Consider the following 16,190-nt stretch of genomic DNA (forward strand, 5'->3'; position numbering starts at 1 on the left):
CCGGAAGCTAAAATTTCGTTCGGCGACGCTTTCGTTCGTTTCACCACGGGGCGATGGACGTATAAGCCAGTTTTGGAGGAGATAGAAGTGGGGCTGCTGCCTGGTGCGTGTTTTTCTCGGGTCTTTGATTTTTTTCTCTGCCGCCCGGTCTCTTCTCGTTTTGCCCCCTCACCCGTATAATATAGTTTTTCTCTCCGTCTTAGTTCTTTCGAATGGATGTATTGCATTGTTAGCTAAGGGAATTTTGCATTATTAGCAGAATCTCTTTTCTTCCCGACAGCACATATGTCTGAGTGGAATGAAATACTCTTGTATGGGGTGCTGCCCTCGTTTTTATTCCTCTCTGAGAGTATTAGTCAGCCTTTAGTTTTTCTCATGATAAGCCAGTGAGAATTGTCTTTGCATTCATCTTTGTTTGGTCTTTGTGCACTTTCTGGAGGAACGTGTATATCTGTGTATGAAGGGCCACTGGAGGAAACAGTAGAGAAACTTTGCTGATCCCATGTCTTTTAAATTATTTTTCCTAAGTACTGCATATGCCTTAGCTTGAAAACTTCTCTTATGGCAAGAGCTGTACTAGAGGAGAAGGGGACAGTTTCCGGTTACAGATGGCATGGTGAGGAGGGGGAGAATGCCCTTATGCAGATTTTCACCATCTTAGTCTCTCCTAGAGGACTGCTCCTTTTTCCCTTCCTGAAGTTCGAAATGTCTTCCCAGTTCTCTACTGACCAAGCAGACGTGTCCTCCACCTTCATCACAGAGATGTGGAGACAGCTGTGTTAAGTCCATGGTGTGATGGTGTGTGCCGAAGAGAGCGGTCTAGGCCAGAGGGTGACTTCCATCTTTTCAAAGAGGCTTGACTAGAAGATTTTATTCCAGCTGTATTGGGAGCCCTGGGTGGTCTTTCCTGTGTATTTGCAGGTTGGTGTGACGTTTCTAATAGTTCCTGCTAAAGACTGAAATTATGTCTCTAGTCCAAGTGCCATAATCTGCAAGAGTTGGTTCTGACCTCTCATTTTCTGCACGCTTTGTTGTTAAGAGCTGAAGGTAAAATGACTCTAAAGATGTCTTATTTTTGACATCACAGTGCTCAGAATGTGACTGGTTAAGCATTGGGTTCATCAGGCTGCTTTCTTGTAGTCTCTTTCCTGTGAATGGCAGTTATTGAGCATCAGCATACAGTGAATGTCAAGGTCTGAGAGATACGAATCTTCCAAGCTGCACAACATGCTGAAGTGGGATGATGGTGTCTTTGAGCTGCTACTCTGATGACTGGGTTTTTAACAGATGTGCGTATTGCTCAATCACTTCAGGACATTTTAAATTTCTTTGAAGCATCATGATGAGCAAAGATATATCTTTGCATGCATGCATGTTGTGACTCTCATTCTCAGTACAGAGAAGTTGTGTGTGCCACTTTTCTCTCCTGGTGTCTCAAGAAGATAGAACAACTGAAACCATTTGCTGTGGTGTGATTAGAAATAATTGAAATATGGAAGGATAATGTAGAAGTCCAGTTTGTCTTAGTTGTTATACGAGTCCCACTGTAATGGTTGCATGCATTTCCCCCTTTTTTATTGTCCAGAGAAATTACACAGGGAAACAGAGGTTTTGGTCTTTGGTGTGAGCTCCAGTGTGAATGTTCTTTTGACTGTTTACCAACTAGGTGCCCTGCTTGAGGACCTACTACTGAAATATTAAGGTATTGAAGCTTGCCGAGGGAGGCACCTCCCCTTCCTGGTAAATGTTCACAGCCGGATCACAGGGCATGTTACATGTTGGTGGGGTTTTTGTTCCGTTTTGTTTTGGTTTTTTCCTTGTTTGTTTTGTTTGTTTGTTTGTTTTTTGTTTTGTTTTTTAGTTTTTGGGGTTTTTTTTCTGTGCATCTGGGAGTTTTATTCCATATTCTTGCAATTTATGAGGGTCTAAACTATGTAAGTTTAGAAGGCCTGGAGGTAGGAGTCCTGGGAGCTGTGTGTGTAGGTCTCTTTAAAGACACAAGAAATATGGTTTGCCCTTTTCCCTGACCAGTGCCTGGTTGTAGGATTATGCAATGTGGGTTTGATCATCCCAGAATGTTTAGCTGGATGACAGCTTGTTCCACCTGTATGGGGAGCCCCGTGAGATTCTCCCTATGAGTTTGCATCTTTTCATCGATTCTTAGCTAACAGCTAGAGTGTGTACTTATAACAAATACCACAATGGAAGATTTGGGAAGATCAAACACTTCACTTGCTACCTACTAAATACTGGAATAATGAAGCTACTCTGAGTGCCGCAACCTAGAACTGTATGGGATGATCCCTTCCCTTGTGCATGTGTTGATTTGTCGTGCTGCTTGATCTAATGAGCTAAAGATGGGCCTTTTTCTCTGAGAGTGTGTGGAAGATCACATCTGTTAGAGTTGTCTGACTGACCTGCATGTCCCTTCCATGTTTTCAGATCTAAAGAAAAAGACTTTCGTGGATGCCTTTTCACTAATCAGCACTTTATGAAACACTCCTTCTTGTCCAGTTTTCATGGTGAGAAGTCAGTGGAAGATCAGTGAGAGACTGGCCTCAGAAGGAAAGGAAGGGATTGTATGCTCCACCGGGCTCCGTGTGCTTTCACAGCATTCCCGGTGCCAAGGCCTGTGTGACTTATAGAATCCCCCCTTTCCCGGTATCCCAAAAAGACAGACTTGGATGAAGTTGTCTGCAGGCATACCCATGAAAGTGCAAACATGCTTCAGAGATTCTGTGGCTAAGAACTGTTGCTTTTCCAGCTATATGTCCTTGTAAGACGGTGATATAAAGTCTTGTCTTAGGTGTACTGAGCTTTCCCCAGCCGTGACCAACCTTCAGATGTTATTAATGGATCTTGCTCATAGGAAGTAACTGCTGACGTTTTGTTAGTGTTTAAACTGTTTGTTTGTGAAGAATGTAGGGCATGGGATGGTCGTTTTGTTAGGAAATTCTGGTTGGGGGACTTGAACATTTCCCATTCCTTGAAATGAGTGTGATGTGCAGAGACGTTTATGTGTGTGGATCTGTGCTGTGATCCTTATTCTCCATAAGGAGAAGCTGTGTGGGAAACCTGTCTTTTGAATGTGTCTGTTGACCAAGTTGTCCCTGGTGGGTGATGTTTGGCACATTGAAGCTTTCTGTCTGCACAGAGACAAGGCGAATAGAAGAGTTTGCTGTGGTATAGTTTGAGCCGTCTAAAAGGTTGGTATAAACATTCAATTTTCACTCTTTTTGTTCCCATATTTATGGTCGTGTGCACTTTTCTTGTTTTCCAAATAAATTATTTGGAGAACCATGCCTGTGGTCTTTGGTGTAAAGTCCATGTGATCCCCCTGCGTACCTGTTGCAAGGTAGATGGTGCTTCTTGTGTACCTACTACAATTGACAGAGTGTGAAGCGTTAAGCCGTGATTCTTAACCGTGATTCCATGATTCTGTGGCTTTCCTATTCCTTCCTGGTTTCTTATGTTCCACAAGTAGGCCTTGGCTTGGCTGATAGTCCTTGAATGTAGAGATCTGGTCAGATTATAAGCCCTGGGAGGTGTTCTCATCCATTTTCCCTGTGATGGTGTTCAGCTGCCAGCAGAAAGACTTTGAACCACTTATATTTTCCTAGAATGTCAGAAAATTATGTGATCTTTTGCTTGTGGCTGATGTACAGCCAAACGTTGGGTACGGCCTGTAGTATAAGTAGAAGTTGTTAATTGAGAGCAAAGAAGATGAGGGACTAGCTTGGAACCATGAAACGAGGTGGGTCCATGTGTTTTTGGATGAGCAGTGGTTTGGTTTCATGCCTGGTGCCAAGGCCTGTGCCATTTATGTTATGAGCCTGATTTCTGTGTTTTGAAAAGGCAACGGTAGTCATCTGACAATAAGGTGTTAGAATGTGTGTACCTAGAACAATGATGTCTGAGTAGAATGGCTTGTGATTCTTGTGTGAATCCTCCTTTATCCATCTCTGTGTCCCTGGAACATTATGATACACGCTTTCTTCACCATTGTAATTACACTTCCTTTCAGGCCTTTGTTTCCTGGAAGGTCATGGTTCATATTCCCTGCTTCTGGAGAAAAGGCATTTTGCATTAGAAGATGTAAGTGTTGTTTTGCAGCAAAAACTCGTTTCAATCACCCAAACCAGGATTTTTGGTGTGCAGAAAATGAAGAAAAAGCTAAAAAGCAGTCTCTCATATTTTCTCATAGTATGGGAACCAGGCCCATTTGAAAGCGGCCCATTCAGAGAATTTTATTTGTAGGGAAGTCCAGGCCACAGGTTGTGGAAAAACAACACACGAGAGCTGATGATGAATTAATAAAATGAAATTAGATGTGTACCACGCAATTTGTTTTGCTTCTACTCAAGAAATAAGTCTTGCCTTGCTTTTTGTTTTGAGCGTGACCTCAGGGTACCTGATCTCTTGTGGAATGTCCCATCCGTTCCTGTTGTCCAAGCGCAGGTGGAGTGCAAAGTGTTATAGACAGTATCTCAAGGCCCAGCTGGAAACTGCCAATGGGTGGTGTCTTCAAAGGCCTGTACTTGGACCAATACCTTCAGTATCTTTATCAGTGACACAGCTAATTGGATTGAGAGGACCCTCTACGGGTTTGCAGCTGACACCAAGCTGAGGAGTGCCATTGATTCAGTAGAAGGATGGGATGTCACCCCAGGGACCTTGGCAGCCTGGAGGAGTGGACTCATGTCAGCCTCATTAAGTTCAGCAAGATCAAGTACAAAATCATGCACCCGGGTCTGGGCAAGCCCCTTTTGATACAAACAGATTGAGAGCTGCCCTGTGGAGAAGGACATGGGGTCCTGGTGGGTGACAAATGGGATATGAACTGGCAGTGAGTCCTTGCAGGCCAGGAAGTCAATCATATTCTGTGCTGCATAACAAATAGTGTGGGCAGCAGGACAAGAGAGGAGATTTTCTGTGTTCACAGTGCTTTTGTGAGGCCTGTTAGAGGATGTTCAGAGAAGGACGACAAAAAATGTCAAAGGGATGGAACGTCTTTGCTGTGTAGATGGGCAGAGAGAAGTGCCTTTCACCCTCAGCCTGAGGTGAAAAGGTGCTGTGAAGAACTGATTGCAATGTTTACTGTATCAAATGTGTGAAAGAAATATGGGGAGTGACTTCCGATAGGGCTCATCTTGATAGGATAAGGTCAGTGGTTTGAAACGGAGAGAAGGTAGGGTTAGCCTGGTCATAAAGAAAACATGCTTTTTGATGAGCGTGCTGAGACATAGGAACACCTTGTCCAGAGAAGATATTGATGTACCGTGTTTGAAAGGGTTCAGGTTCTGGATGGATGGGGCTGTGAGAAAGCTGACTAGTGAGGTGTGGGGTCCATGACAAGATAGAAATGACATTTCCTTCAATGTGTTTCTGAATATTATTGACTATTCCAACACAACTATTACTTTCAGGGTATTTTTCCCAATTAATATAACAATTCAAAATATACTCGAATGCTAAAGCGCTTTTAAAGTCTTCCCCAGCTGTACTGTATTTTCTTCTTTGAATAATTGCACCTTCAATTTATTAAGAGTAGCAGACTTTCTTACTCTGCCACCAATATTTATTTCTGACTGTTCACTGCGACAAAAGGAAATGACCAAAAAGTACGGAAACTACCTTCTCAAATTTAATCGCCTTTGGAGTCGCATAAAGAAGGAGCTTCTGCTGTTGGTGTCGGCAGCAGCGGAGAGAGGCCGGTGCCGGTGTCGGCCCGAGCCCCGCCCAGAGCCGGGCCCCGTTGAGCGCGGCCGTGCGGCGGCTGCAGCGGCGTCGCGGCGCCTCCGGGTGCCGCTGTTGGCCGCCGCCGAGCGGCGCTGGAGCCGCGGCCGCCGCAGCGTCCTGCCCCCGCAGGCTGCTCGCTCGCCCGGCGCCGGCCGCAGCGGCAGCGGCAGCGGCGGTGCCTTTCAGGCAGCTTTCTGTCAGGCGAGAGCGGCCGCGAGGGAGGCAGGGCAGCGGCGGCGGCGGTGCGGGAGCGCGGCGAGCGCTGCGGGCCGGAGAATGGCGGAGAGGCGGCGGCAGAGGCGCGGGCCGGGCGGCGGGCGAGCGCTGCCGGCCGCGCTGCTGCTGTGCCTGTGGTGCCGGGCGGCGGCCGAGCGGGTCCGCTACGCCATCCCCGAGGAGCTGGCCGCAGGCTCGCTCGTGGGGCCGCTGGCGCGGGACCTGGGGCTCAGCGCGGACGAGCTGCCGGCGCGCAAGCTGCAGGTGGCGTCTGCCGGCAAGAAGCAGCCGAAATATTTCAGCGTGAATGAGGAGAACGGGAACCTGTACGTGAACGAGAGGCTGGACCGGGAGGAGATGTGCGGCGACTCGGCGACCTGCTCCGTCAGCTTCGAGGCGCTGGTGCACAACCCGCTCAATGTTTTCCGTGTCGAGGTGGCGATCGAGGACGTGAATGACAACTCCCCGGTGTTCAGCAAGGCTGCTCTGGACCTGGAGATCGGAGAATTAATCCCTCCTGGAGCTCGTTTTCCCCTGGAGACCGCACGAGACGCGGACGTTGGGAGTAACTCGCTGCTGACTTATCAGCTCACCAGCAACCCGTCTTTGACATTGGCTGTTACAGAGAACCCCGACGGAAGCAAGCAGCCGGAATTGGTGCTGGAGAGAGCGCTGGACCGGGAGAAGCAGAGCTCCTTTGAGCTCGTGCTGACGGCAGTGGACGGCGGGGATCCAGCGAGGTCTGGGACTGTCCAGGTTCGTATCAACGTGACAGACGCCAATGACAACCCGCCCGTGTTCAGCAAAAAGATGTACGAGGCGCGAGTGGCGGAGAATCTGCCGGTGGGGTCTCTGGTTCTAAAGGTGCGGGCCACGGATGCAGACGCGGGCACCAACGGGCGGGTTTCTTACTCCTTGGGCAACGTCCCTGACAGTATCAGCGCACTGTTTGCTGTCGAAAGGGAGAGTGGCGAGGTCATGACTGTGGGTCCCCTCGATTTCGAGGAGAGGAATAAATACAGCTTCGTCCTGGAGGCGAGGGACGGGGGGGGTTTGGTATCACACTGCAAAGTGCAAATAGACGTCACGGACGAGAATGACAACGCGCCCGAGATCACCATTCTGTCACTGTCGAGTCCTGTGCCCGAGGACGCACCTGCAGGCACAGTGGTGGCTCTCCTGAACGTAAATGACCCAGACTCCGGCGAGAACGGTCAGGTGTCGTGCGAGCTGTCGGGAGAGGCGCCGCTGTCGATCGTGGCGTCGGCGGGCGGCTCGTACAAGGTGGTGACGGCGAGCGCGCTGGACCGCGAGCAGGCGGCCGAGCACCGCGTGACGGTGGTGGCCCGGGACCGGGGCAGGCCGGCGCTGCGGAGCAGCGCGGAGCTGGTGCTGGAGGTGTCGGACGTGAACGACAACGCGCCGGTGTTCGAGGAGGCGGCGTACAGCGCGTACGTGGCGGAGAACAACGCGGCGGGCGCGCTGGTGCTGCGCGTGCAGGCGCGGGACGCGGACGCGGGCGCCAACGGGCGCGTGAGCTACTGGCTGGCGGGCGGCAGCGCGGGCGCGGCGGGCGCGGCGCCGCCGGTGTCGGTGGAGGCGCGGAGCGGCGCGCTGTACGCGCAGCGCTCCTTCGACTACGAGCGCTGCCGCGAGTTCGCGGTGGCCGTGCGGGCGCAGGACGGCGGCGCGCCGGCGCGCAGCTCCACGGCCACGGTGCGCGTCTTCGTGCTGGACCGCAACGACAACGCGCCGCGGGTGCTCTGGCCGGCGCCGGCGGCGGCGGCGGCGGGCGAAGCGGCGGGAGCGGCGGCGAGTCCTTTCGAGGTGGTTCCGCGCTCGGCCGAGGCCGGCTACCTGGTGGCCAAGGTGGTGGCGGTGGACGCGGACGCGGGGCGCAACGCGTGGCTGTCGTACGAGCTGGTGCAGGCGTCGGAGCCGGCGCTGTTCCGCGTGGGGCTGCACAGCGGCGAGGTGCGCACGGCGCGGGCCGTGTCCGAGCGGGACGCGGCCAAGCAGCGCCTGGTGGCCGTGGTGAAGGACCACGGGCAGCCGGCGCTGTCGGCCACGGCCACGCTGCACGTGGTGCTGGCCGAGAGCTTGCAGGAGGCGCTGCCGGAGCTGAGCGAGCGGGCGGCGGGCGCCGAGGCGCCGGCGGCCGAGCTGCACTTCTACCTGGTGCTGGCGCTGGCGCTGCTGTCGGCGCTCTTCCTGCTGAGCGTGGCGCTGGCCGTGCTGGCGCGCCTGCGCCGGGCCGGGCCGCCCGCCGTGCTGCGCTGCCTGGGCGCGCAGCGCTTCTCGGTGGCCGGCGCCGCCTTCCCGGCCGACTTCTGCGAGGGCACCTTGCCCTACTCCTACAACCTGTGCGTGGCGGCGCCGGCCCGCGCCCTGCCCGAGGCCGCTTGGCCGCCGCCGCCCGTGCCCGTCCTGTCGGCGGAGGAGCTGCTGAGCGGCGATTCCTGCCAGAAACCGAGCCCCAACAGCGGCGCCGAGACCGGGGAGCCGCCCGCCGACCCCGATGCACCGCAGGTCTGTAAAGCCTCTCGCTCGCGCTATTCGCATTGAGCATTTCCAAACTTTCATCCTCCTTTCCCTCTGTTTGCCTGAGATGTGTCTCTCTGCAGTGCCCGCGGGCTCCCACCCTCCTTCGGTGGTTACAGTTTCTGGAACAGTTTAGGGACTTTGACTACCTCTGCCATTTATACTTCCGGCTGTGAATGCGGTAAATCAATTTTCTTGGAGATTTTCCCTTCGATTCCTGTTTCTTAAGATTGATCTAGCTGACCTCTTTGTCAGCTGGGTGAATAATACTGTTTCGGTATGGGACAGGCACAAAGAAACACTTCCTGTGACATCCTGAACCACAAAGTTGCATATGATTCCTAGCCCTTTTCTCTTTATCCTCCCATGTGTTGCAGGTATGTTGATGTAGAAATGGTGGCCTTGCGGAGGGTGACTCTTATTTTCGAGGAATTATTTACCTGATGACAGGGCGTTAGCACCGCTGTTTCACTAATTAAAGTTGTAGATTGTTCTTCCCTATTGAATATTTCCACCTTCGGCTGTGTGTCCTTCCGGATTTTGCAAAGGCTGCTACAGAAATGGCAGCAGTAGTGGGATGGATAAATTGCATCCAGGCACGGTTTGTCCCGATCTTTGTAAAGTTCTTTTCTTGCCCTGTAGAATGTGACTGTCAATTCCTTTTACAGAGCACTGCTGTTTCATGGCAGACTTCTCTTAAAGGAAATCACGTTTGCAGTAGGATTTTTTCACTGAAATGTACGTGCTTTCACCACGAAGTCTTGTTCCTTCACCTTCATGGTGATGTAGGAGAGTGTTTGTCATGTTTCAGGGTTCGGTTTCTGTAGAGCTGGGAGCCTAAGTGGGACAGGTTACTTATTCCAGGATTCCAGGCATCGTTTCTCCCTGAAGGTATTTTTCTTCAGGTTTTGTGTTTATTTGTTTTGTTGGTTTTTTGGTATTTTTTCCCCCCATCCTCGGTGGTAGTTTCTTGTATTGAAGGCAGCAGTGAAGGTGCAGAGTGGGATATCAAAAGAAAAAAAAGTAAAATTCACAGGTGTAGTCTCAGTGAGGAGATTCTTGGCGTTCTACTTCTGCTGAGTGAAATATTGGAAATGTTTTGAAACTCCTCTTTGTTTCATCACACATTCAGGTTCAACTGAGGATATTTGTCTACAAATATTTTCATATTTTTTAGGATTTGCTTTACTCCTTAAAATGATTAACTTCCTGGTTGTTCTTTCCGGAAGCAATGTACATGGAGCTGGTTTATAGCTGGGCAAAACCCCGTCGGTTAATGCTCTTGAGATGCTGGGCTTCCAAAGGAGGTGCGTGGGGATCCGTGAATAGGAATTTACAGCTTGTTCCTCTGCCGTGTGCCTTCCCATCTTTTGAGGCATTGAGCAAATGCTTACACTGCAGGACGGATTTCTTTTGTTCAGACATTATTTAGCTGCAGCTAAGCCACAGAATTGGATCTTCAAAAGCAAAACTCTGGCGCTTCAGAGCCTGATTTGTATTTGTATGTCCCTTGTCCCAAAGAGACATTCGCTTTTTGGTGGCTTTTGTTTTTATTTTGGAATGGATGGCCAAGTTCCTGGGCATGGTTGGTGCCTGCTGTCCACGAAAGAACTGTGTGATGGGGGTAATGTGTGTAATCACGAGCTGTGCTGTTCCAGGCTACAATGAACAATCTGAAAGTGATGGCTGGAGAAGGTAAAACAACACAGGCTGATCCAGAGCATCCGACGAAGTGCAGGTGCAGGCTCACAAAGTCCGTAAAGGGAGGTCAGTCCCTTGGACAATTCACTTTGAGCGGGGATCGTCATCACTGCATCTGGTATGGTGGGGATTGGCAGACGAACGTCACTGATGTCATTCCAGTGAGTGTCGTTTTGGTTTATACAAAGGCAGAGACAAAATAAATCAAGCAAGGTGACTTATTAAAGAAAATATGGGTCCTGATGTAGTATCGATACCCAGCTGTGAGGGACAAAAGCTCTGTAACAGTTTAATGTTAGGAAGTGTATGTTTATACACGGGCAGCGGGCAGCGTGCGGGATAGCTCCCAAATACACAGCGGAATTTACAGGTGATCACAGAGTGCTTTTATTGACAAAAGCATTGAATACCCCAAACACAAATGCGTATTCATTACCCTGGTACATCCCATTCCCCGCCTCGTATGGTAATTAGCTCAAAAGCTATTAAGCAAGCGTAGTTTGTTCTTTGAAATGGGTCGGTGGTCCTTTTCATGGGGAGGGGTCCCCAAAATGAGGAAGTAAGGAAGTCTTCCTCGTTCTGACCTTTTCGATGCAAATGAGATAAAAGAACCCTTGGTAGGACTCCTATTTCCCGTCTTCGTGACAGTTCAATGGGTTTCTGGGCAGAGAAGGCCTACACTTGTCTTATGTTCCTAAAAGGTATTTATCAGCTTCTGCATTCTTCATTATAAACGCAGCTAACCAAACATAAATTTGACAAGTAATCAGTTATTCTAATACGGAAGATCGCGATGAGCTAAAAGGTCAAAGTCGAGATCTGCTGGAGACAAGCACAAGGCTGAAGGGGACCGCAGGACTCGGGGACGGCGGTGTGACCCCCGAGAGCCTCCCGTGTGCGAGGCAGCGCTGGGCAGCGCTGGGTGCCTGCAGTGCCGGGAGGAGGCTGCGGGCGCCGCTGCTGACCGAGAGGAGCGAGAGGAGATGGGAGCGCTGCCGGCAGCCCCGCCCGCTGCGGAGCTCGCTCGGTCGCTCTCGCGGTCTGTCTCTGCGGCGGACGGCCTGCGATCATCCCCGCCGGGAGGAACTGTGCAGCGGAGAGATAGAGTGGCCGGCAGCAGCGGCTGTGAGAGGCGAGCCGGAGAGTGAGCGGGAATTGGAGCAGGATCGACATTAGCGCGGCGGAGATGTGCGCGGCGGGGAGGCGCTGGGGCCGGCGGCAGCGAGCTCTGCTCTGGGCCGTCCTGCTGGCGGCGTGGGAGGCGGCGTGGGGGCAGCTGCGCTACTCGGTGCCCGAGGAGATGCCCAAGGGCTCCTTCGTGGGCGACGTGGCCAACGACCTGGGGCTGCAGCTGCCGGAGATCCGAGACCGCGGCGCCCGCATTGTTTCCGAAGGTAGGACGCAGTATTTTGCTCTGCACGGGAAGACGGGACATTTAGTGACGGCGGAGAGGATCGACAGAGAGCAGCTGTGCGAGAGTGTGCAGCAATGCGTGCTGCGCTGTGAGCTGATCGTGGAGGGAGAGATGCAAGTGTACGGAATCCAAGTGGAGATCACGGACATTAACGACAACGAGCCGAGCTTTCGAGTAGCGGAAAAAGAATTGAGAGTGAGCGAGACGACAGCCCCGGGGTCGCGGTTTCCCCTGCCTGATGCTCATGATCCGGACTCGGGCCGGAATTCCCTGCAGAGCTACGAGCTGAGCGGTGACGAGCACTTCTCGCTGGCCGTGCAGGCGGGCCCCGGCGGCGATCAGCGTCCCGAGCTGGTGCTGGCCAAGGCGCTGGACCGGGAGGAGGCGGCGTTTCACGAGCTGGTGCTGAGGGCGAGCGACGGCGGCGATCCGGCACGGACGGGCACGGCTCGGATCCGTGTGACGGTGGTGGACGTGAACGACAACGCGCCCGTGTTCAGCCAGGCGGAGTACACGGTGCGTGTGCCCGAGGACGTGCCCGTGGGCTCTGTCCTCGTCACCGTCACGGCCACGGACGCCGATGAGGGGCTGTACGGGCTCGTGAAATACTCGATTGAGAAAATGTCAGAGAAAGCATCGCAGATTTTCCAACTGGACGGCGACACGGGAGCTATCAGCCTGTTACAGAGCCTGGATTTCGAGGAGGACGATTCTTACGAACTAGGGGTGCAGGCACATGACGGGGGCGGCCTTTTTCACACGACAAAAGTCGTGGTCACTGTGACAGACGTCAACGACAATGCGCCCGAGATTTCAGTGCGGTCAGCACTGAGCGAGATCTCTGAGGATGCTCCATCGGGAACTGTTATTGCCCTGCTGCACGTGAGGGACAAGGACTCGGGGGCCAACGGCGCCGTGCGCTGCTCACTCGAAAAGGACGTCCCGTTCCGGCTGGAGAAGTCCTTTGATGATTACTACCGCGTGGTGACAGCGAGAGAGCTGGACCGAGAGCAGGTGTCGGAGTACAAGGTGACGGTGCGGGCGGCGGACGGCGGGTCGCCGGCGCTGCAGAGCAGCGCGGTGCTGGCGCTGCGGGTGCTGGACGTGAACGACAACGCGCCGGTGTTCGCGGAGGAGCGCTACAGCGCGCGGCTGGCGGAGAACAACGCGGCGGGCGCGCTGGTGCTGAGGGTGCTTGCGACGGACGCGGACGCGGGGCAGAACGCGCGCGTGCGGTACCGGCTGCGGGAGGGGCGGGTGCGGGGCGCGCCGCTGTCGTCGTACGTGTCGGTGCAGGCGGAGACGGGCGCGCTGTACGCGCTGCGCTCCCTGGACTACGAGCAGGTGCGCGAGCTGCAGCTGTGGGTGGTTGCGGAGGACGGCGGCGCGCCGGCGCTGAGCGGCAACGCGTCGGTGCGGCTGCTGATCGCGGATGAGAACGACAACGCGCCGCGGGTGCTGTACCCGCCGGCGGGCGCGGGCTCGGGCGGCGCGTGGTCGGGCGTGGAGCTGGCGCCGCGCGGGTCGGAGGCCGGCGCGCTGGTGGCCAAGGTGGTGGCGGTGGACGCGGACGCGGGGCAGAACGCGTGGCTGTCGTACGAGCTGGCCAAGGCCACGGAGCCGGGGCTGTTCCGCGTGGGGCTGCACAGCGGCGAGGTGCGCACGGCGCGCTCGCCGCTGGCCCGCGACGCGGCGCGCCACAGCCTGGTGGTGGTGGTGAAGGACCACGGGCGGCCGGCGCTGTCGGCCACGGCCACGCTCAGCGTGCTGCTGGCCGACAGCGTGGCCGAGCTGCTGGCCGAGCTGGGCGGCGCGGCCGAGGCGGCGGCGCCGGGCGAGCCGGCCGGCGGCCTGACGCGCTGGCTCGTGCTGGCCGTGGCCGCCGTCTCCTGCCTCTTCCTCGCCTTCCTGCTGCTGCTGCTGGCGCTGCGCCTGCGGCGCTGGCGCCGCCGCCAGCTGCTGCCGCCCGCCGCCGCCGCCGCCTTGCGCGGCGTGCCCGTCTCGCACTTCGCGGGCATCGACGGCGTGCGCGCCTTCCTGCACTCCTACTCGCACGACGTGTCGCTCACGGCCGACTCGCGCAAGAGCCACCTGCGCTTCTCCCGCGACAGCTGCTGCGACACCCTCCCGGCGCGGCCGCTGCCCGACGAGCCCAAGCCGCTGCTCGGCGACGAGGATTCTGCCGGCCTTTGTCCCCAGGACCCCGCCTCACTCCCGGTGAGTTACACGCGCCGGAAGCTAAAATTTCGTTCGGCGACGCTGTCGTTCGTCTCACCACGGGGTGATGGACGTATAAGCCAGTTTTGGAGGAGATAGAAGTGGGGCTGCTGCCTGGTGCGTGTTTTTCTCGGGTCTTTGATTTTTTCTCTGCCACCCGGTCTCTTCTCGTTTTGCCCCCTCACCCGTATAATATAGTTTTTCTCTCCGTCTTAGTTCTTTCGAATGGATGTTAGCTTTGCATTGTTAGCTAAGGGAATTTTGCATTATTAGCAGAATCTCTTTTCTTCCCGACAGCACATATGTCTGCGTGGAATGAAATACTCTTGTATGGGGTGCCACCCTCATTTTTATTCCTCTCTGAGAGTATTAGTCAGCCTTTAGTTTTTCTCATGATAAGCCAGTGAGAATTGTCTTTGCATTCATCTTTGTTTGGTCTTTGTGCACTTTCTGGAGGAACGTGTATATCTGTGTATGAAGGGCCACTGGAGGAAACAGTAGAGAAACTTTGCTGATCCCATGTCTTTTAAATTATTTTTCCTAAGTACTGCATATGCCTTAGCTTGAAAACTTCTTTTATGGCAAGAGCTGAACTAGAGGAGAAGGGAACAATTTCCGGTTACAGATGGCATGGTGAGCAGGGGGAGAATGCCCTTATGCAGATTTTCACCATCTTAGTCTCTCCGAGAGGACTGCTCCTTTTTGCCTTCCTGAAGTTCGAAATGTCTTCCCAGTTCTCTACTGACCAAGCAGACGTGTCCTCCACCTTCATCACAGAGATGTGGAGACAGCTGTGTTAAGTCCATGGTGTGATGGTGTGTGCCGAAGAGAGCGGTCTAGGCCAGGGGGTGACTTCCATCTTTTCAAAGAGGCTTGACTAGAAGATTTTATTCCAGCTGTATTGGGAGCCCTGGGTGGTCTTTCCTGTGTATTTGCAGGTTGGTGTGACGTTTCTAATAGTTCCTGCTAAAGACTGAAATTATGTTTCTAGTCCAAGTGCCATAATCTGCAAGAGTTGGTTCTGACCTCTCATTTTCTGCATGCTTTGTTGTTAAGAGCTGAAGGTAAAATGACTCTAAAGATGTCTTATTTTTGACATCACAGTGCTCAGAATGTGACTGGTTAAGCATTGGGTTCATCAGGCTGCTTTCTTGTAGTCTGTTTCCTGTGAATGGCAGTTATTGAGCATCTGCATACAGTGAATGTCAAGGTCTGAGAGTAACGAATCTTCCAAGCTGCACAACATGCTGAAGTGGGATGATGGTGTCTTTGAGCTGCTACTCTGATGACTGGGTTTTTAACAGATGTGCGTATTGCTCAATCACTTCAGGACATTTTAAATTTCTTTGAAGCATCATGATGAGTAAAGATATATCTTTGCATGCATGCATGTTGTGACTCTCATTCTCAGTACAGAGAAGTTGTGTGTGCCACTTTTCTCTCCTGGTGTCTCAAGAAGATAGAACAACTGAAACCATTTGCTGTGGTGTGATTAGAAATAATTGAAATATGGAAGGATAATGTAGAAGTCCAGTTTGTCTTAATTGTTATACGAGTCCCACTGTAATGGTTGCATGCATTTCCCCCTTTTTTATTGTCCAGAGAAATTACACTGGGAAACAGAGGTTTTGGTCTTTGGTGTGAGCTCCAGTGTGAATGTTCTTTTGACTGTTTACCAACTAGGTGCCCTGCTTGAGGACCTACTACTGAAATATTAAGGTATTGAAGCTTGCCGAGGGAGGCACCTCCCCTTCCTGGTAAATGTTCACAGCCAGATCACAGGGCATGTTACATGTTGGTGGGGTTTTTGTTCCGTTTTGTTTTGGTTGTTTCCTTGTTTGTTTTGTTTTTGTTTTGTTTGTTTGTTTGTTTGTTGTTTTGCTTTTTAGTTTTTGGGGGTTTTTTTCTGTGCATCTGGGAGTTTTATTCCATGTTCTTGCAATTTATGAGGGTCAGAGGACCCTATGTAAGTTTAGAAGGCCTGGAGGTAGGAGTCCTGGGAGCTGTGTGTGTAGGTCTCTTTAAAGACACAAGAAATATGGTTTGCCCTTTTCCCTGACCGGTGCCTGGTTGTAGGATTATGCAATGTGGGTTTGATCATCCCAGAATGTTTAGCTGGATGACAGCTTGTTCCACCTGTATGGGGAGCCCTGTGAGATTCTCCCTATGAGTTTGCATCTTTTCATGGATTCTTAGCTAACAGCTAGAGTGTGTACTTATAACAAATACCAGAATGGAAGATTTGGGAAGATCAAACACTTCACTTGCTACCTACTAAATACTGGAATAATGAAGCTACTCTGAGTGCCGCAACCTAGAACTGTATGGGATGATCCCTTCCCTTGTGCATGTGTTGATTTGT

General features: G+C 52.8%; 3 protein-coding genes across 3 annotated transcripts in view; all 3 read left to right on the top strand.

The window, feature by feature from the left end:
- LOC120759063 (protocadherin gamma-C3-like) overlaps window positions 1–16,190 on the top strand; it is a 122,374-nt gene that overhangs the window by 2,471 nt on the left and 103,713 nt on the right. The window lies entirely within an intron of this gene.
- Window positions 5,611–8,520, top strand: LOC120759386 (protocadherin gamma-B5-like). The gene has a single exon (XM_040078563.1). The coding sequence runs from the start codon at window positions 5,611–5,613 to the stop codon at window positions 8,518–8,520; it is 2,910 nt and encodes a 969-aa protein (XP_039934497.1).
- LOC131378654 (protocadherin gamma-A2-like) lies at window positions 11,045–13,927 on the top strand. The gene has a single exon (XM_058422515.1). The coding sequence runs from the start codon at window positions 11,384–11,386 to the stop codon at window positions 13,925–13,927; it is 2,544 nt and encodes an 847-aa protein (XP_058278498.1). The 5' UTR covers window positions 11,045–11,383.

The sequence above is a fragment of the Hirundo rustica genome, chromosome 14, assembly GCF_015227805.2.
Source record: "Hirundo rustica isolate bHirRus1 chromosome 14, bHirRus1.pri.v3, whole genome shotgun sequence".
NCBI lineage: Eukaryota > Metazoa > Chordata > Aves > Passeriformes > Hirundinidae > Hirundo > Hirundo rustica.

Excerpts from the sequence above, each read along its gene's own strand:
- LOC120759386 (XM_040078563.1), top strand. The coding sequence starts at position 5,611 with ATGACCAAAAAGTACGGAAACTACCTTCTCAAATTTAATCGCCTTTGG.
- LOC131378654 (XM_058422515.1), top strand. The coding sequence starts at position 11,384 with ATGTGCGCGGCGGGGAGGCGCTGGGGCCGGCGGCAGCGAGCTCTGCTC.